At 38.0% G+C, this 21,568-nt stretch overlaps 1 protein-coding gene across 3 annotated transcripts; it reads right to left on the bottom strand.

Moving 5' to 3' along the window:
* Positions 1-1,592: 1,592 nt before the first annotated feature.
* Positions 1,593-21,214, bottom strand: TCIRG1 (T cell immune regulator 1, ATPase H+ transporting V0 subunit a3). Of its 3 annotated transcripts, XM_072423098.1 has the most exons (20): positions 21,074-21,214; positions 18,897-19,021; positions 17,274-17,352; positions 15,763-15,992; positions 15,213-15,298; positions 12,508-12,634; positions 11,694-11,776; positions 10,734-10,827; positions 9,355-9,561; positions 8,093-8,243; positions 6,787-6,926; positions 6,554-6,711; positions 6,370-6,463; positions 5,854-5,972; positions 5,247-5,460; positions 4,141-4,266; positions 3,769-3,873; positions 3,485-3,602; positions 2,770-2,941; positions 1,593-1,788 (listed from the first exon to the last, which is right to left on the bottom strand). In XM_072423098.1, exons 2-20 carry the CDS (start codon positions 19,011-19,013, stop codon positions 1,713-1,715), a joined length of 2,496 nt encoding a protein of 831 aa, XP_072279199.1. In that variant the 5' UTR covers positions 19,014-19,021; positions 21,074-21,214; the 3' UTR covers positions 1,593-1,712. The 3 variants fall into 3 exon arrangements, with proteins under 3 accessions (XP_072279199.1, XP_072279200.1, XP_072279201.1); XM_072423099.1 differs by lacking the exon at positions 21,074-21,214 and having other exon boundaries at positions 16,575-17,352; positions 18,897-18,966; XM_072423100.1 differs by lacking the exons at positions 18,897-19,021; positions 21,074-21,214 and having other exon boundaries at positions 16,575-18,566.
* Positions 21,215-21,568: the final 354 nt, after the last annotated feature.

The raw sequence follows: 21,568 nt of genomic DNA, 5'->3' as shown, positions 1-21,568 counted from the left end.
GAGGCTCTGCACTCCCATTAAGTCTCTGGATACAACCTGCCCACTCTCCCATCGCAGGCTCAGACCTACAATGGGAGAGTGGGCGGGTTCTGGCATTATGATGTCACTCAGGTGGAAGTTTCTTCCCCTTTGGGTGACACAGAACTACGGACCACGCATGCATGGTTTAGAGTCTGTAGATTTAGTGGTCCACGAGCTGCAAAAGGTTGAGGACTACTGATAAAACTGCTCTCTTGTAGTTCAGGGAAGGCAGCGCCACTTTAAATGGCTAGATCCAAATGGCTCTGTCCCACCCAGGGCCATTGATGGACCGCTTATTCTAAAATCCCCGGAAAAATATAATGACCCTGCCTCTTATGGCTACAGAGAGCGGGTATGATGGTCCCTAGATTGGACTTGGAGGTGCTGGACATTGCATCACATGCACCATGTGGTACCAGACTTTGTTGATCGATTCTTAATTCTAAACGCATTCCAAGCAGTTGTAATTAGAGTTGGTCTCCAGTGCTACATAAAACAGTGTTCACATTCACTATATTGTGTATGATCCTCATTTATGTTATTACACTTTACCCACAGGCTGCAGAATGATGTGCAGTGGGTGCCTGTTTAGGACAGCCTATATGGAGGGTTAAATAACCTTGGTAGGCCAATAAATAGGAGATATAGTTCTGCATTCACGTGTTAGCTGGCAGGATTTTTAAGGACAAAATCCCTTCCGCAATAAAATATACTAACCTGCCTCTTCGCAATCTCTTTTTCGAAACACACAGTGTAGGATGCTGGAATTTGCCTTATTTAGTGATGTGGGTCTATAGGAATATATATAAAGCTCAGATTTTAACATGTAGGACACCTAAACCTCACACTGATGTCCAATGGAGGTAGGATTGTTGCTGGAACAATCTTTTGTTTGCTTCCATAGAAATGCACAGTGGCCATACCTGTGTTTGCGTAGTGCAGAATTTACATACATGTACATATTTTGTTTTTTGTTTTTTTTTTTGACCAGGAACAGCATAGTGAGGGAAATTTATCAAGACATCAATAGGACCATAGTGTTTTGTAAATTTGCTTAAGCTATCCAGGCATGCAGTAACAGAAAATTGCAGAGTTCAGTGACAAATTAATTTTTGTAGATGTGAATGGCAAAAATACAGAGAGCAGAGAGAGGCACAATGGTTTTTTGTCACAGATAGCATTCCAATGCAGTAGAAACAAATACTTGGCTGTAGCCTGGTAAAAATCCTAAGTTTGTGTCAGTTGACCTACTCTGAAGATGAGATGACATCTTGTGAGACTACTGTGCTGTGTAATGATATCACTATTGTGTTTAGTAGCGACATGAAGAAATGTGTTTACCCATTCACATGTATGGCTGCATACTGGACATTGTCAGAGGCACAGAGGAGTCATGGGGTGGTGTGGGGCATTTAATGATTTTCCATTGGCTATACATCATAATGCTCGAAGGACATCTGCTGCTGTGAGCTGTACAGAACCACCAGTAAGACTCCTGGCAACAGAAAATCTCAGCAAACCTCAACTTCCCCCCTTTGCAAAACAAAAAAACACAAAACAAAAATAGAACATTTCCAATGCATAAAAATTAATTTATTTGGCATCATTAAGTACATATTATTTTGTTAACTTGCAGTCATTCCATTGCGTCTCTATATAGGCAGCTTTGGCTGCAAACGCACCATTTAAAATCAGTAGAATGTCTCAAACGAAAATGGAGCAAACTTGTAACCGCTGCCTGTGTAAAATTTGTTCTGAAACTCCACCCTGTAAAGGAGAAAAACAAGGCACAGTATAAATTGTGAAATCATAACTAGCCCCAACAAGGCCAAAACCAATATAAGGCTCCAACACACATGCATTGTAATGCACCAGCAGCGCAAAAATGTGAATGCCTTAGGCGTTGTATTAAGAAAGTTGTGGCATGAATTGTTTTAGGTGCATTGTGGATAAAAATGTTTTCATAATATTTGCTAATTTGAAAAGACCTACACTAGCCAAGCATTCAGCAATACGATCTCCTCCCTGTGTTAGTGCCACCCAGTGCTTCCTAATTTGAAAATCCTCAAGAGTGCGCCAAATTCTGGCACAATGGCTGATGTAAATAGCTAGAGCCAAGATATCACTGCCAGAGACTTTAAGAGGAGAAACTGATCGGTGATGTCAATCAGTCAAAAATGTGATCAGTCAAAAATGTAGATGTAAATTTTTACATGCATGTGTCATTTTAAAAGTCATTTTATTATTTTTATTTTTTTCTACTTTTAGTAAAAAAAAGCCTGGTGAGCCTATCGTGAAGATCCTTGTTGAGGCACTTCCTGGTGTCATGTGACAGTACTCCATCCCTGTTAACTTACTTTTGTTCTTCCATTATCACCAGGGTAAGACTATTCCAGGTGAGGGTTGGAAAAATGACTGGGGACCCTATACAGGTCCCCCACATTATTCATTTTTTATGTGCCCCCTGATGAACACCTGTTGCATTACATAAAGTTCCAAGAAAGCTCTGCCTTTTTAATAGGTCCTCCTCATTAGGTCTAATAGGCCTAAGGTTTGACCCAGATTGTCATCCAGTCACATGGGCTTCCTAAGGAGACTAAAAATCGCTGTTTAAACACATTAGAAAGGCATGGTCCCCAGTTGTCACCATTTGGAAATGCTCCCTAAATATGAAGGCCTCACTGGAGTGCATGTAGACTTTTGTGGCAAAGACAACAAGCTACAAGAAGATACAGAATTTATATTTACCAGTGCAGACGGAGGGCATGTAAAAAGGCTGATAAACCCTCCATGACGAGCAGAATAGCCACTGTCAGCACAGCGAAAAAAGCAAAAACAGGCACCAAAACAATACTCCAAACACGAGCGTAGCTGCTGAAACCAACATGCATGACCATGTTCCACAAGACTTCAGACAGTTCTGTAGGGATGAGACAATAGAAGAATCAGAGGAGTCTAGGTGGGTCTAGTGTGTTAGCAAAACACTGATCATCTGTGATATATTAGTGATATATCACTAAGCGTATTATTGGAAAGGAAGGATGTAAAGCAGAAATGCGCTTACATATCAAATAAAATACAATTGTCCCTGGTACTATTAAAAAAAAAAAACTACAAAATCAGCAAGCATCAGCAAAATGATGTTATGCAACTCATATTTTAATATAAATAATTTGGGTTAAAATTAGATTAAGCTATGGGGTAGTAAGCACTTAATGTTCTTTAAAATATAACAATTCTATATTTTTGGAGTTCGGGTACACTTCCAAATTGGTATCTGTAATGCCACCTTAACAACACCTTCTCTTTATTATATGCTCCGTCTTTGGTGGAGTAGAGGAAATGCACGGCCAACTCCTGTTTGAAGAGGAGTATTGCTGACCGAGCTTCTTTTTGATTTCTCACTCTGCCAGGGGGTCAACATGTTATGCGTGTTTAGAAAAAAAAATATTGATGTACTTACGTGCGTGAGCCAAACTCAGTGCCCAGAGTCGGAGGTAGGATGCTGTGTTAGAGATGCAGCCCAGACAGTACTCTATGGTATGAATCATTTGGTGCATGAAGACTTCAGAAGCTTCAAACTGTAATACACAAATAAGAAACAAATTTGGTATTGTTAGAAAAGGTGTTTCAAGTCTCAATCCCCACTGTATCTTTTTTCCACCTGCCTCTGGCTAAGTTTTTCTTCATTTTTGCTCCTCTCCTAAATGTACGCCTCAATTTCCAATGTCATCAAGCAATATTTACCTCTTCACCATCATGTTTGCCTCTTTCTTTAGGTTCTGAAGAGTTAGTGGAGTGATTGTCATCATCTGCCAGTAAACCACTCCTTTCACCATTATTTATTAGGCCCTGAAAGATAAAGTAAATAAGCCCTTTTAAGACCAGGGGTTATATATGTTTAGGCCAAATTTACCAGGCAAATGCATAAAAAGGGGCTAAATAATGTATAGCCAGAGAACCATATATGACCTTAAGTGCAAACATATATAAAGAATTAGGGGAAAGCAAGTGAGCTGGTTTAAATTGGGGGATCAAAATTTGGCACTTCTTCAAAGAGAACCCGGGGTGTAGTTTTTATTCAGGGGAGAGATTTCTATGCAAAGCTTAATGTCCTACCTGCCCACTGTGTCGCCTTGCTCTTTTTTTCTTACGATGCTGGATGTACTGATAAATGGGATCCCCAAGAAGCAAAATTGGTACACAAACCACAGCCACAACCACAAGAATCTTCTGTACAATTTCCTACAGGAGAAGACAATTAGTATATATCACTTGGAAATTTGCACTTTCCTGTCTGTTGAGTGATAAAAAAAACACCTTGTTCTATGTAAAATATCTTTATAAATAAATAATTTAACACATTTAACCTATTTTTTGCACATTGAAGAAGTTTTAAACCCTTGGATTATACAGATGGGAGAACTCTTGTAAAAACTAACCTGGATTAGATTAAAGTTATGCTTTTTATTTATCAGATTGAAATAACTAAAACATTATGTGTACATGTCCTGTAAATTGTATTCTTTTAGTGTTACCTTTACAGAAAGTTCTGGTAACCTGATCAGAGATCATTGATCCAGGGAACATCCGATTGCCTCATGGAATCAGGAAGGAATTTTTTCCCCGTTGAAGCAAATTGTACCAGGGTTTATTTTTGCCTTCCTCTGGACCAACTATGTCCATAAGGTTTTTTTTATCTGGGATGGGATTATTTCCCTAGTGGTTGAACATGATGGACTTTCAACTTAACCTACTATGTAATTATATGCATTTAGGAAACCAATCTTAAAAATTCTAATAAAACCTTAAAAACAATAATTCTGTTAATCATTTGGGTATCCCTATGACTAAGCCCCTAAATGGGGTGCGTGTCCTGTTTGGCTTATGATTGTGCATTGGTATCCATGCCATTGGTACAATGAAGTGGTACTGAAGAAATAAAGTGGGAAAAAAAATTATTTCTAGTGGATTGCCAACAGAAGCCTTGGGGTTTGCCTATGGAGGATTTTTAGAGCTGGTTTGCAGGTGAAAAGTGCTAAGCCTTCTCCTGTAACGGTACTGAATTTGTTCCGTTTGATCACTTTATATACTTGGAACCATATCCCTGATACCTAGTCCACATTGGTCATCTATTCCTAGCTAGATGTATAGGCAGCAAACCGCTCAGGAAGGCCCATCTTGGCTATGGATAGAAAACTTGTGTATTGTTTGATAAAGCTCACCTGTCTGGGGTAGAGGTCTTTGTTGCTTTCACTTTTGGCGAAAAGGAACATGTCAATGAAATGAATGAGCAGGCTTGGAGCTGTTTGAGCATCATTTACATTCCAAGCAAACCACTTGTAAAAAATCATAAACACCAAATATCCAAAGAGGCATAGAAGAAAAAGTAGCTCTGGGATAGTCACAAGCAAGATGCGATATTTCTGCTTGAAGTGACTGCAAGAGAAAAACATCATTATAAAAATTTTCTACTAATCTGGCACACAGAATCTTAAAGCAGAACTAAACTTTGTAAACAAAAAATGCAGGCAGGTTCTTTATTAACATAAGGACATGATAGGTATATCAGTTTGTTCCCAAACTTTTGGTATACATACACGGAGCTGTACATACTACTACTCATGTCTCTGCTAGACACGGCTGTACTGTGTACATATTCAGACTGAATAGACAAAAATAGAAATCCTTTGGCATTCAAAACAGCACTGGTTCTATGTATCTTAGCAATCTTCCTGGAGTTAAGACTTAAGGGATGCAAGTTATAAATTAGTATCCAAGTTGAAAGGGATGCAAGTTTTAAATTAGTACCCAAGTTGTAATAGTACGTACATAAAGTTGAAGACGCTGAGAAATACTCCAAAGGACATGTGAATAACACCCAGAGTAACAGACATTTTCATCTTAAAGGAGTTCAGGAATGTAAGGCGATTGGAGGCAAAGCTCCAGATCTGGAATGAAAGAAAAAGAAGATTCTATAGAAGCACAAATGAAATTGTCTGCCTATAAAACAATTATTTAAAAAGAAGAAAAATGGGATAAAAGTTATCAATGCATATGTCAAAAAGAAAAAAAAAATTCCATGAGGAAAAACAAAGTGCTGCACCCTCAATATCCACTCAGATCAATACAGACACTCGAAACACGCATAACATATATCGACTGCAGTGAAAGGTCAACAGCACCAAAGAAAAATCTGGTCCCCCCTTCCCCGCTAGACAGGGCCGCTCTGTTTGTCAGAGATTTGTAAATGATAGGACTGGATAAATTGAAATACAAAACTTTTGGAGCAGGAGAAAAAAAAAAAAAAAAGACAAGCAGCATAGATGCAATATTTTAGGACCTTACTGGATCAATGCCGAATGGATAGACATTGGTGAAGACATTGGTTATGTTGGGGTCCAATGGCGGAGGAACAAAATCATGCGCCAAGATACTGCTCCTAAATAGAGAAATTGTTAGAGCTAGGTATACACAAACATATCATTTATAGTAAAATACTGGGAGACTAATATGACATTCGCTCACTTACGTCCAGTTCTTTTCTCTAGCCATTGCTGCAACACTCCATCCCGAGGGAAATATGGCAGTTGCTCGGCTGAAACATTCATTATACACAAAACCAGTGTAAATAGATAACAAGCCCATGAGAAGAACTAGATACCGGCCTCCAAAACACATAGAGAATATCTAAACAGACACAAAAAACATAATTAAATGTGGAGAACAACCAGGTTTGTCACCATCTATTCTCCAGGCTCTCACCTCATTCTCAGAATTTTTCAGCTTTGGGTTGTCCTCTCCAAGAACTAGCCAAAGTGCAAACAGAAACATGAGGAGCCCATGACCAATATCACCAAACATGACGGCAAAGAGGAATGGGAATGTTATGATTGTATATAGAGCTGCAATTGAACACAAAGAAGGGAACTGTTTAGTGAATACAAAGTTACACTGAGAGTGTCCAATGGTATATTAGAATTTGTTTGAAAAATAGATCAGGACAGTACTGAATGAAGCATTCTAATGTAGTCTTTTTTCGCACTGCCATTTATTTTGAATATCTCCCCAAAGGCTTTATCTATGTACTGCTCTGCACCACAGGGCAAGGCAATATAGTACATTGTGGTGCAGCATGATGCATGAAAATAGCACCAAAAAATTGGATGTCCAAATGCAGTGCATATTACCATGCATCCATGCACTAAAATGACTCATAGGTTTGAATTGGCCATAAAGTGCATGAAAAATACTTTAAGGCCCATTTACAATGGTAAAGTGTTTTACTGATGTATGTTCCTCACGGAGGACCATTGTCACTGGAAATGAAAGTGCGAGAAAAATCTAAATGCTTACAGTGATCATTAAAACAGGAAAAGGATAGTAGGACAGCTGTCAAAGGAATTGCCCTTGTTCTAAAAATATTTTAATTTGCTGAACTCCAAAAGTCTGCTTATGACCTGCAACTCTTTGATACCATATGTTCAGGTCTTTGACAGATTAGGATATGAATAAATGTTGGACCTAAAACCCACATTCAAATACAAAGATAGGAAGGGCGACTGGGAGAAGAAAATATAGAACAGAAGTAAAACTAAGTTAGAAACACTCTTCTATAACTATAGGGTCCTGGTAAAGACCCATCAATTTGTATACATCTGGAATGTTTTAAAAAAAGTCACGCTTAATTATCAAGAGTCCGCATTGCTATGGAGGAACATACAGACCTAAGGAAATTCATGTACATTATGTTGCAGAATGCATCAAGGAAGTCCTTTCGCCTGACTTTTTGTAAAGTCATGATTTGAATAGAAACCTGAAGGCAGGCAGATTTATGTTGAGCTCAAAGTTATCCAAAGGAATGTTCAGGCTCCAGCTGAGACTTTTGAGCACCATATAGGTTTAGTTTAATAACTTTTAAATCAAGACACACTAACTTTAATCTCTAATTATAGGACTTCTAAATCTTCTAAAATGTAGCAGACATAACCTAATATAAATAAACAAGGATTACATTTTCCAAAATAGCAGGTAAATGGGAAAAAATCCATTATTAAAAAAAAATACATACCTGGGTTCACTTCTTGGTAACTTGCCACACCATAAGAATCCACAATCCCTTGAAATCCTGAAGTGAACTTGTTGGTTCGGATTAAAGTAGGAGGGCTGACAGCACAAGGGATACGGTGACAGAAGGATTCTCCACCCCCTCCGCTATGCTCCTGAAAGAAAAGCATTGTTAGAATGATAAATATATATAATTTATAAACATGAACTCAGCAAGAGTTTGCAGCTCAGAATGCTCTTCATGATTGGTGTCAATTGTATCATGTTTCCCTAGTGTGGTCAGTGCTGTTCCCAAAGCTTAGGAGAATGTGAACAATTACTATTCTTTTATATACATATATTAGACAATGATGCTTATGTTTGTAAATGGTGCTAATAAGGAAATCGGTATAGTTCCAAATGTGATGTTTACAGTACAGAGTAGAGCATGAAAAAGTCTCACAAAGTTTACAAGGATGTACATGAGGATAAATATCTGTTTTCAGAATGTTATTTTCATGGGAAAAAATAATACTAATAAAAAATAATTAATAAATAATTAATTACAATTACATACATACATATACATACATACACACATACATATATACACAGTTTTTTATTGTGGAATTCCAGGATTATTACTGATATGTGAGTAGACCTAACCCACTGTGTCTCATTTAAATACATACATTTCATCACACATGACCCTTACATTCAGATTTGTAGCAGATGGTGAAATAGGTATATGGGCATTGCTAAAGCTTGTACAGTGAGCATATAAGTGTTTGAAGTTAGTAATGAACTTTTTGAATTGAAGACTGCTAATAATATCCCCCCCCCCCCCAACAACATATGTTGCAGCACTAAAGAGTTATATGGAAACTAGAGGACAGAGAAGAAGAGAAAGAGCTATACGTTACAACAAGAGATAAATGATCATGTACCTATACTGTGGAAAAGTTTAGACTGAAGTTCAACTTTGTAACTCATTAATATTGAAATGTTTGCATTAGCTAACAAGCAAACATAGCGGCACCTTCATAAAAATCTCCACAAGTGGTTTTACATTAATGGCCAATATATTTTTTCCCACTGACCACCACACTAATATAATGTGAGCTGTGATGGAGAAACACTGGTTTAATAGAATGTATACATTTAAAGAAACAAAAAGAGCCAATGGAAAGACCCCAGATAGATGTGGACACAGATGCAGATTTCTGTCATGCCTTCACACATTTAACTGATCAGATGTTTTTTTTTTTTTTTTTTAAGGAGTCTCACCGAAGCTCTGGCCAATGCAGCCTGCAGTAGAGGAAGATCGGACACAGGACACCAGACTTCTCCGATGAGGCATCGCTCTCGCACGCTGCACATGTTCAGGATTTGGTAGATGTGCTTCATCTTCCTCACGCTGACTCTCCAAGAGTCTAACTTTTCTGCAACTTGACTTAAAACCTGATTTAGGAAACCCTCTGTTTGTAGCAGCACCTGTAGTGAACAAAACATTTACACATATAAGAGAACGTGAAAATCAAAATAAAGAGTTGGGTAAGTTTTTACGTTTTTTTAGGCTCATCTCTGGTTTTAGTGTATTTTGGAAGCCTAATGGAAATCCTTACTCAATCCTTACACAATTGCTAGGACTTTGAGGATTTTGCAAAGACTGTAACACTTGGCCCTCAATAGGCAAGGTAACAGTGCATCTTTACACAGCAGAGAGAATTTCCCCTTTTACCAGTACAGAAGAGGTTGCCATCATATTGGCAACATTTACCAAACTAGCCACACTGTAAACGCTGTTCAACTCAGCCTAATAAAATCTCCAAAAAAGTCCTAACTAGGATATGTCAATGAAAAAATAATAAAACTCAGAAAAATAGCTCCTAATCACCCATTACATAAATACTACAATCTGGTCCCACACCAAGAAATATTACATACAAGAAGCCTTACAGATGGAGTACCCAAAGCTGATAAGTTGAAAATAGCACAGACAGACCTACAAATCCAGAGACAGTAGATTTTTCCAGCAGCAGACCATGTAAAATGGGGACCACTTCTGCCATTGTGTGCTAATTAGTATTGGTAAAATGTACTCCAAAAAAAAAAAAAAAAAAAAAAAAAAAAAAAAAAAAAAAAAAAAAACGAGAGGGAGAGAAAGAGAGAAAAGTAGTATAGTAGTAGTAGTATAGTATTATATATTCTTTTTATAGATGGAATTGTGGTTTTTGGTACCACATCCCCATTATCTTCACAAATTCGAGTTCTTTAACATCTGAAAAGTGTAGGTAAAGGGACTTTTTAGGTACCTTCATAGAACACCAGTATTATTTCTATAGATCAATACAAAATTTATTAACAATGGTTTCTAAAAGCAAATACAATATCGACCACTATACCTAGCTTCAAATATAAACTTGTACAAACAGAGTTCTCTTTCCGTTTCATTGTGTATGATTCATCAGAAGAATAGTCTGGATAAGTATAGTACATAGTATTGGAAGTATTTGTATATAGAATGATTTTTATATAGTACCATGGTGAAGTAGAAAGGGAGTTTGTGTGCGGTCAGTCAAAGACTTGGGAGAAGGAGGTAAAAGATGAATTTTGCTCAGAAAACTCTTATTAAAGTTATTTAGTAAAAAGACAGAACAGGTCACCTTTTGCATATCTTGAATCTGGACCAGGAGATCTTTCAGCTTGTCTAGTCTGGCTGTCTCATCTTCAGCATATGGATAAATATGACAGTGGAAACTGCAAGCAGTACAATGACATAATTGTGATGATGAAGATCATGCACCTTAAATCTGACCAACAGTAATGCACTTTGTGTTTGCAATGTAACACAACCAAGATTGGGAAAGAGAAACAATACTTTTTTGGGGGTTTGTTTTATGGCTTTTTAGTTGGTAGTTGTAGCTACTCTTCCCTTGAGAGCTAGTTGAGTCTCATTGTAGCCCCCCGGTAGCTGGCACTTTTGCCCGGGATCCCAAGTTCGATTCTTGGCTCGATTCAGTTTGTATATTCTTCTAATTTTTTATGTACGATTTGTCTAGGTCCATGTTTCTCAGGGTTCCTCCAGGGGTTGGTAGGGATTCCTTTTGTGCCTCTCAGGTTAGTTTAAGTAACCCCAATGATCTTTTAGCTAAGGGTGACATTCTTCCCACTGGCCAGCAATGTAAAAGTCCTTCTTCCTACTGATCACCATGCTAAAATATTTTGAACTGTGGATACAGAAATTTTTAGCAGGGGTTGCCTATGGCATAAAAGTTATAACAAGGGTATCCTCATGTTAAAAGGGTTTAGAAAGGCTGCCCTTAGAACTCGACTACATCCCTATTGCAATTTAAAAGGTTAACTGGCTTCCTCCCAAAGATAAGGAGGAATACATTAGTATTGTGAATTTGATTGTGAGCTCCTTTGTAGAACAACTGCTGACATTACTATAGAATCTATATAAGATGATGGATGATGAGAATAACTTCAGCCTCCCCATGAAATTTGGGTATTCAGTCTTGCGTGTGCTTTTAGGGTTACTTATTTGAAGCAGTAGAATCAGACCATATTTATTAATCTAAAAATCCTTCTTTGTTATTAAACCAGTGCTCTTTAACACTTACCAATTTGCAATCTTTTTGATCTTCTCTCCAATTCTCTCACCCCAGTAAGAGATCAGAAATATAATTTGTGTAACACTTTCTCCCTATAAAGAGAAAAAAAACATTTAGTTGAAACAAATATTCATAGGTGGACATATCTTTGAGGTAGGACTCACACTATTGTGATCTGTTTGAGTACATTACCCTGTACGATTTCTTTTTATATTCCTTGTTTTGTGGTACGTCACAGATAACATTTTAGAAATATTTATTGCAAACCACAAACTTGTTGGTGATCATCAGTGGAGTTGCTCTTTATCTACTGGGAGGGGATTGAAGACCAACAAGAAGGTTCAACTATGCTGTATGTAGGATTACTGGCAGGGTATTGGGTTTCTTTAAAAGTGTTAAAAGTGTTGGCATTCCTCAACAATGAATTCCACTTATTGGTTATCTTTTACTCTAGTCTTTTTAATACACCTTTACATTCAAAACAATACCTGTTACCTAGCCAAAATGTTGTATTCAGATGTTTCAGAAGGATAGTCTCCTATAGTATAAAGAAGAGGAGATGGGGTGCTCTTCTGCATTCCTGCCCTATGGTGACAACGCTGCTTCTCCATAGAGACAGTACACTGAGTAAGCGTTGACAACCTAGGGCAGGAAAAGTGTTAGGAGGAGGATTAGCTGGTAAAAAAAAAAAAAAAAAAAAGGAACAAAAGCCTGAAAAATAAAACTAACACAGCGACCATATCCAAGAACCATATATTCAGCATATTTTTTCAGTAAACCCAAGCAATAAAGGTGGAAATATGGTCTGACAGAACTTTCTTACAGTCACCAGGTCCTCCATGGGCTCAGACATCTCCACAAAGTTGACAATAAGGTATCCTCTGCAAGCTCTCCACAGTAGGCGTTCAAACGAGTTCATGCGCCAAGGGTGGATGACACCAGCCATGAAACTGAAAGAGAATCAAAACAACATCCATGGGGGAACATTGGCACTTCTCTGCCCACAGCCTCATAACTGTATATCTGCAGTGCTAGAGCCAAGGCTCTGCTGTCTGACAAAGCATTTGAAATGCATCACCCAATGCACAACTTCCAGAGTTCAGTTTCTCATCAATAGTCAATATTCTTCAAAGAGCCCCACTGTTTTGTTTCCATTCATATCCACCTTTTAAGGCATTTTAAAATTTGTATGACTTTTCCCAAGTTTCCCAGTTTTTGGGAGGAGTACTGGGACAGGGTGCTGTGGTGTTTTCTGGTCTGCTCTGTATTTATATAACACCCCTGTCAAACCACATATGACTTATTATTCTAAAACAAGAAAAAGTGACACACTCTAGCAAAAAAAATATTAAGACAAACATACCCTTGCCATAGGATAATCACTAGGTATATTTTATTTTTGCAGATATCTGAAGGATAAAGGTCAAGCTTGAAGGAGGACAAGACCTCACATTGTCCTCCTTCAAGTGGTCCATTGATCACTTCTCCCAGTAAGACCCTTCTCCCTCGATTGCTCAGTTTGGCCAGGCGACCAGCTCCTAAAGGAGTCCTGGTTGTGCCAAACCTCTTCCATTTTATTAGAGGCCACTGTGATCTTGGGAACCTTCAGTGCAGCAGACTATTTGCTGCCTTCACCAGATTTGTGCAATATTCCTTTCTCCGAGTTCTGCAGGCCGTTTTTGACCTCATGGCTTGATTTTTGCTTTGATATACATTGTCAGCTATGAGGTCTTCTATAGAGAGGGGTGCACCCTTCCGAGTCATGTCCAGTCAACTTTTTATTTACCACAGGTTGACTCCAATCAAGGTGCAGAAACATTTCAGCAGCAATCAAGAGAAAAGGGAGGTGCCTAAGCTAAATTTCACATGTTGTTGCAAAAGGTCTGAACCCTTATGTAAATGTAAGATTTCAGTTTCTTCTTTTTAATACATTTACAAACGTGTCTAAAAGTTTGTTTTCACTTGGTCATTATGAATGTAGATGCAGATTGTAGATTCATACAAAAAAAAAAAAATATATATATATATATATATATATATATTAACCAATATTCTATTCTAATGTTCTAAATACTTTCTGAAACCACTACATAGACGTGTGTTGGTTTTCCTAGCAGAATTTATTTTAAAAGATTTATTACTTTTACAGCTTAGATACAGGGTATGTTTTTTATTTGCCCACTGATCAACTATAAACTATGACTAGAAAAAAAAAAAAAAAAAATGTTCGTTAGACACTTCTCCTTTTCTAAGCGACACAGGAAGCAAAAGTACAACAGTCAGTTTTCCAAGAATGCTGGAGCAAGCAAAATGTTTCATTAAGGACTAATATCCTGAGTTTAGCAAGTTTCTGTCAAGGAATAGTACATTTGGTGGTTACATGAAAAAAGTAACTTAAGACTAAGAAAAAAATTATTGCAACAGAATTGCTTTTTTTTCCGTGTGTGATTTCATTGATGTTAGATGTTAAAGTATATATACATCTGAACAATAATTTCATCCTATTTGCTCCCCGTTGTTAAATAAATGTTATGTATGCACACGGTAACAACAGGAACAGAAAGAAGAGAGCCTTTGCAACAATAAATAAATAATAATAGAAGCAATAAGTAGCTGGGGAGAATTTGTAAGCTGAGAACTCTATTAGGATGACTTTTTTATGGATATCTTGGATACCAGAACACCTGGCTGGATACATTGGGTCTAATTTATAAAAGTTTAGCAAGATTGGAGAAGATAGACTATCATTGGAGACCCTGGGTGATCCAGCAAAACTGGAAAGGATCTGGTCCTAGATTGAAAACATTTGCCAACCAAGAGCAAATGATTTTTACAAAATCCATTCCAGATTTGCTGGATCACTCAGTGTCTCCTATGATAGTCTATATTCTCTAGTCTTAGAGAGCTTTAATAAATTAGACCTGTTGGATCAGTGTTCTCACTTCAAGTATGTTTCTGGCAATATCAGCAAGCAAAAACGAAGGAAAATAACAAGAAAAAAAAATTTCAAATATTATATCACTCACTGTGTTTGCATTATAAAAACATTTATCAGTTCAGAGCTAGTTGCCAGACAGATAACATTTTTATTAAAATCATTGTCGCATTAAGCTTAGCCCAGGGTGTATTGCAGATGTAAAATCTAAGCGGAAAATTTTGATTTGCTAATAAAATCTCTCACTTATTTTCTGTTTCCAGATTCTAGAATAGGTGTACACGAGTTCATCTTTACTAGGATTAGGAAAAAACTATAGTGACCGATTTGCATTGCAATCCTTTCCACGGTGCATGACCGTATGAGCAATGATATAAATTGATCACCAGCTGTAAATCATACGTCTAATAAATAAAAATAATTTCATGTATGATCAGCTTTAGTACAACACTGAAAAAAAGCAATTTAATAAAAAAAAAAAAATAAAGTGTTTAGGTTTAGCTAGCGCTGAAATCTAATGGTAAACACTCAGCGATAAAAAAGTAACACTAATTTAAAGAAAAGAGTCTTTATCATTGTCTGCAGCAACTTACCTGACTCTGAGGTCATGTCTGGAGGCTATTGAAGGGTCAATCAGTGGGTCAGTGTCAGCTCTTTCCCTAAACACTTCAGACTCTGGCTGTATAATACAAAACAATTATTCTATTTAATTTATATATACCACAATCTAGTTGTACATGTACAATTAAAATGTCAATCTGTAAAATTTACATAAAATACATAAAGCAAGAATAGGCAGACAAGCATTGACACTACCAGAGGTGCCCATGACATGAGCCCAACCATCGGAAATAGAGGCTGAAAATATGTATATACACTTCTAAGTGTGTTTACTTTATTGACTTACTGTTTTTTGTGAAGAAACCTAATAACTAACTAGGACTTTGGGTTAGTGATCACTACATTTATTCATCACTATATTTGCTATATGATTCTATTCGACACAGACCTTGAAAGTCTTCTGGTGCCGAAAACAAGCTCATCTCCTATTTGCCCAAGAATTGCAATGCAAGATTTCTTACAACATTTAGTCTGTGTATAAACAATTTTGTAAAGTCCTTCCTTAGAGTTGTCCTAACTCACCAATGGTCCGGTGAATCTCTGACTCTCTCTCAGTATATTTGCATACTCTCGCAGCTCCCGTAAGCGCTCCCGTAGTGTCTGTCTGTTCCCAGACACCTCTCTCAGTTCTTTGGCCAACTGTTCCGATTCTTCTTGAATCCTCAGAGCATCTTTGGGTGATGGAGCCAGCGGTGACCCTGGAGGGGTCCTCATCTTCATCCCAGCCTTGCGCAATTCCTGTTCTAGGTACCCTGAGAAAATAAAAAGACCACAAAAATGATAAGTTTAGGTAATTAGTAAAAGGACTTTGAGAGTTTAGCTCAATAAATGGGACTTTATAGGCCAACCATATCTAATTTTCCCATGTGTATCAAAAAACATTACTTTTAATAAATAACATTGAGAACATAACATTTAAAACCCATTAAAATGTGCAATAAACATATTCACATGATCCTGTCTGGGTTGCCCATTCCTAGGGGCATACCCTGCTGATTTTCAATGCGTTTCACAGAATCAAGATGCGTCTTCAGGGAAGAGACAGAAATATCTACGATTAAAACAATACATTTTGTACATCAGACATTTTAGTTTGATAATTCAAATTCACTCCATTCAAAAAGTTTTCTCCAAATGTGGAAGTACCTGATTACTGTGGCACATAAATCCCACCTCAATAGGTGGGTGCGGGCAAGGACAGCAATACCGTGGACTCAAATCCTCTGACCCTGGGTCCACGTTATTGCTGTCCTTGCCGCCAAAGCATTCAGTAAGGGCGAGTCTTGTCTCATTACTTTACAGCAGTGTTTATAAAAGGGGGCTAGGTCACAAACCTGTTTGGGTTGGATCCAAGAACAAACACACTTAACTCCGGAGATCCCTCGATGGTGCTGGTCCTTCTTGCGATCCGGTCCCGTGACGTCTTGGGATTCCTTTTCGTTTGGGGGCAATGGAAGCTCTGGGCACGGCCATCTTCTTGCCTACCTTCTGGTCTTCTTGCTCCATCAATCGATCTCGCATTGCGCATATGTGAGATCAGCATTTCTTTCTCCTAGAAGAAAAAGAGGCCCGAGATCTCGGGCATGTGCAGTAGGAGAACCCAGAGCCTCCCGGGATGCATGACATAGGTATCCCAGGAGGCGATGTGATCCCATTAAGTTTTGATCGCCACAGTGTGGGCGGTGCTGCAATTTTTTTTTTTTTATAAACAAAAAGGGTGTTGCACCAAAAAAAAAAACAACAATTTTACTGTATACCGAAGGGTTGCCCACCCTTATATGTAAAGTAAAAATGTTGAGTTTAGGTACCCTTTGAGTTTAGGTACCCTTTAATGTTTTGCAGAGGTTCTCACATATAGTTCTTAAATAGCGCCCCTCCCCATGTGGTCACCTAAATATAAAACCCCAATAATTACTCTTAGCATGCTTTTTTATTATTTAGAAATTGCTTTTGGTCTTTGTATGGTTTTGCGGATTGATAGGAATCATTCTCTCTATAGGTCCCCGTCCTACATGAAATGCTGTCACACTCACCAAACGTTGTCTCCATGTCGTCACAACGTCGAATTTCTGAGACATATCGGCGCTGAAAGGCGTTAACATTTTGATTAAGCTGCAGAATACAAAAAATTGTAATAAGAGCCAGGCAGGGCAAAATGTCTTTTTATTTAATTAAAATTATCTTAGAATAATCTTTAGGACTTTCAAGTATAGGTAGACTAAAACAATCAACTTCTCTTCTTTGGTCCCTTTTGTCCTGTTAATTGTACCAATGAGACATATTTATTGTATCAGTTTACTAAATGCCGAGAAAAAGAAGAAATGTTTTGTGGTCCTAACATGTTTTGTCTTTGAGTAGCAAACTGTTCTTATAAAGATACAATAAAATGAATAAAGTATTGTCATCCCATGTGTCGTGAAGAGTGCAAAATCAAATGCAGCCTCCACTGTTCATACTCCTGTACTTTTCAGGTTTCGTACCTTAACATGGATAATACCTGACTACACTTGACACATAAGGCCAATTACCTGACTTTTCCTAAACTTCTACACAATCCACCTAAAGGGGTACATTTTAATTAAAAGCCAGCATTGCCAGGGGCCTCTTTAATTACTTTCACACAATGAGGCCCCCTAAAGTTCATTCCAAATGGAAACCTACCATCTTTAAGCTGAGAAAAAGAATTATCAATGTTTACAGATTGCATATAGCCCAACACACAATCTAAAGTTGGCCGTAGGCTATACAACCTTATAATACACTATTCATAAAATCTATATTATGTTGAATAAAACTATGTAATATGAGGACCTACATAAAGTATCCAATCAGGAACAATGCTATTTATTAACAGATATCAACTCAGCATATCAACGTATTGGTTTTCTGGCAGGAACTATCGGTATTTGTTGCATTTAATAAACAAACCTAACAAAATGCTTTAAAATGTAGGGTAAAAAGGAGTAGTAGTGGCTGCATTATAAGTTGTCATCTTATTGTCACAAACCATCCAAAGATACCTATCCAATAACCATCTGCAAAGCAATAGGATCTTGTGGTGATGAGTGGGTTGTGACCCAATAGAGATGATTGTCCACTGGAGCTTGGAGTGCAAGTTTTTCGGCTGAGATGAGCCATGGAGGGCTAGCACCCGAGGTGGAGAAGCTTTGATATACTGTTTCTATAAGTGAGGTCACCATTGCCTGTTGGGTCTGTAAATTATAAATTTAACACACCAAATAGGTCACTTTTGAGTCTTTCATGAGATTAGAAACTGTTAAAAGTTCCAGAAGTCAATTTTCCAGAAGGAAAAAAGTATCAATCCATGGGGTGTGTGTTATATATATATATATACACACATACATACATACACACACACACACACACACACACACACACACACACACAGAGAGAGAGAAAGAAAGACAATCTTTCAGAAATGGTCAATGATAGTTTCATAACAGGTTCCCTTTAAATAAAATACTTTTCCATGTACAGGAAATCTTGACAAATGGATGAGCAATTGCCCAATGTTGTATACTTCCCATTTTGGGCCAAAATAATCAGCTGACTGAAGGGTTGTGGTTTCAATGTGTTGCCACATTCTTGATCAACAGCACCTGTTGTCTTTATAAGTCCATTGCAAATGTACTTACGTCTCTGAATTCCACCAGTCCAAGTTCTCCCAGCTCACTGACACACTGATATTCACAACCTGACTGCAGGAACAGCTGAGCCAAACACATCTCCTCCCCTCGAAAAAGGGAGCCCATCTTGACGACTGAAAAGAAACCATAGGTTACAGTATTGTTGTCACGGTGTCAAAGTTGGTGGATCTCAGGAAATAAATGCTTTAGGCATAACTGCACTTTTTTGGTATAACAAAATGCCAAAGATGACCCCATACTTGCAATATTGTAACTGCAATATTTATATTTAGTTCCCTGATGGTCTATTGGATGATGTAAAGGTGAGAGGTGGCATGAATAACTTTTTTGGCATGAATAGGGTGGCATGCACAGTGAGTGCTTGAAAATAGGGTCATGCACAGTGAAATTTAGCAAAATGTCACTATGCAGGACCCTCTTCAGCACCCTCTAAGCCAACATTCACTGCTTAAAACCCATTTTAGCTCAAATGAATCACTGCCCTTACCCTACACTACACTATAACACTACAATACTACCTGACCTTCTTCTGACCAACGTCTGGCTTTTAACAGTTACCACAGCAGATAAACTTTATCCTACACACCAGCACAGGCAAGCTGTGTTGACTGTGTCACTGGAAATCTCACCACCCTACACCTGTTAGTCACTGCTTGTGGCCACCCTCATTGGATAATAAAAGGTAGAGGGCATTAAAAGCACTTGAGACCACTAAAAAAGTATTAAGCCATGAACACCTTCTGTGAAGCCTCCTGAAAGTTCCTCAGCAGGTTCAGGGATGGTGGCCACAAGCCTCGTGCTTGACACCACTGGGTCCTAATCCTAGATCCTCATCATATTTCTATAGCTGTCTACGTCCCAGCTGGGTAGAGTCACCAAAGCAAAAAGTAAAATGGAAATCTTCCAATGGAGACCACTTTTGGTGACAGCTATTTAAGTCTAAAAAAATTATATAAGTCTGTAATTTCCTGGTTTATCTTTAGGACAGGAAGTAATGAAAATATCCCCAACAGGTCAGAGAAAGCAAAAAATAACTCAACAAAAGTTAAAAAACTTTTAAACATAACTTTAAGGTTGTTTTAAACACTTTTCTAAAGCTTTATTTTACTAACCCCTGATGTTTCCATTATCTCACCATTCACCTTACCCTATGCTGACATACACTGGCAGGGGCCCTCAAAGCTACAGCTGCTCTACATTCCGCACACAGAGCATGCTTTAATACACTTTGTCCTTGCTTCTCCTGACTTCTGTGCCAGACTGAAATTCATCGGAGGAAACTGTAAACAAAGGGCGGCTACAATAGGGCTCAATGGGACCCTGCATGGCAATGTAACCACCCTAGAAAGTAGAAAGGGGGGGGACCTATTTTAGGAGTGGAATACCAAGAAATAAACAGCTTTACAAACAACAAACACAGCATAAAAGAAAAGTGCTGAGGCCGACAACATTTCTTTTTCACATGTTGTTTAACAACGTACATAAAAAAAACAAATAAAAACAAACAAAGCAGAACAGTATGGGCTGGCTCTAGAACCGTGTCACACATGGATTTATTGGCAGGGATCCCAGTTTTAGTGAAGACTCACAAAATAAAATAATTATGGTTATCGTCTATAGCAAGGCCGGATATAGGAAAGTGCAAAGTGTACTGCTGCACAAGGGCCCCAGACCCTCCTCAGCCAACGGGGACCCCCATAGGGTCCCCAAGTCAGTCAGTCTGCACAGGGCCCACTGTTGGCTAAGTTTGCCGCTGGCCTAGGGAATGGTACTATTATTTTAGTGATGTGTTGCTCTGCAATTGAGTTTAAGCAGCATTTTGCTTCAGCAACAGGACCACCAGCGACAATCACACTACGTTCACCTTAAGGGCTTAGCTACAAATTGTTCATGTATTCCAGCAATTGAATTGCACTAGCATTAACAACTCATAGCCAAGGTTTAAGCTCACAACAAAAACAGACAGGCATGAACAAGCAGCAAACAGCTGAAAGAGAGGTCACTGCCCTAATGCTGCTCATTGCTGACTTAAAACACCAATAAACCAACAATAACACAAAGAATAAAGCAGGAATCTAAATAAAAGCGCACAGAAACTCAAACATCATATAATAAAAGAGGGAGTCAGCATGGTCAGGGATTCCAAAGAACAAATAAAGAAATACCTGAAAAAGCTGCAGACAAAGCTTGTGCTATGCAATGAGCACAGCTTGCTTCCTGTTAGCTTATGGGAGTCCTGGGGGAGGGCAGAGAGAAGCTGTGGTATAGATGGCTGGGGGTGGGAAATGGGCAGACATAGACAGCACAGGGCTGGATCTTCACAAGGAAGTAGATTGGTTGGAAAATGTTACTGATCACATGAGTTTGACTCATTCCAGGGAGGGGAATTTCCATTATATGCTTAAAAACATACTTACATGTCATTTTTTTTCCAAATTTGTGTTCTTGTGATGAAAGATACAACAAAAATTATAAATATATTAACATTAATATAGAAAAGAGTTTAGAAAAAAAGCTGGGAGTATTTTATAATTATTCCTAGATTGCTTACTACCAAAAGAAAAAGTAAATCTAGCAAGTCACATGACTACCCAAAAGACATAAAAATGTAAACAAAATATAAAAAGAAATCGTAGAGGTTAACATTTGATCTTGGAGTG

The sequence above is a fragment of the Pyxicephalus adspersus genome, chromosome 10 (genome assembly GCF_032062135.1).
Source record: "Pyxicephalus adspersus chromosome 10, UCB_Pads_2.0, whole genome shotgun sequence".
Lineage (NCBI taxonomy): Eukaryota > Metazoa > Chordata > Amphibia > Anura > Pyxicephalidae > Pyxicephalus > Pyxicephalus adspersus.
This window is presented reverse-complemented; position numbering and strand designations above follow the sequence as displayed.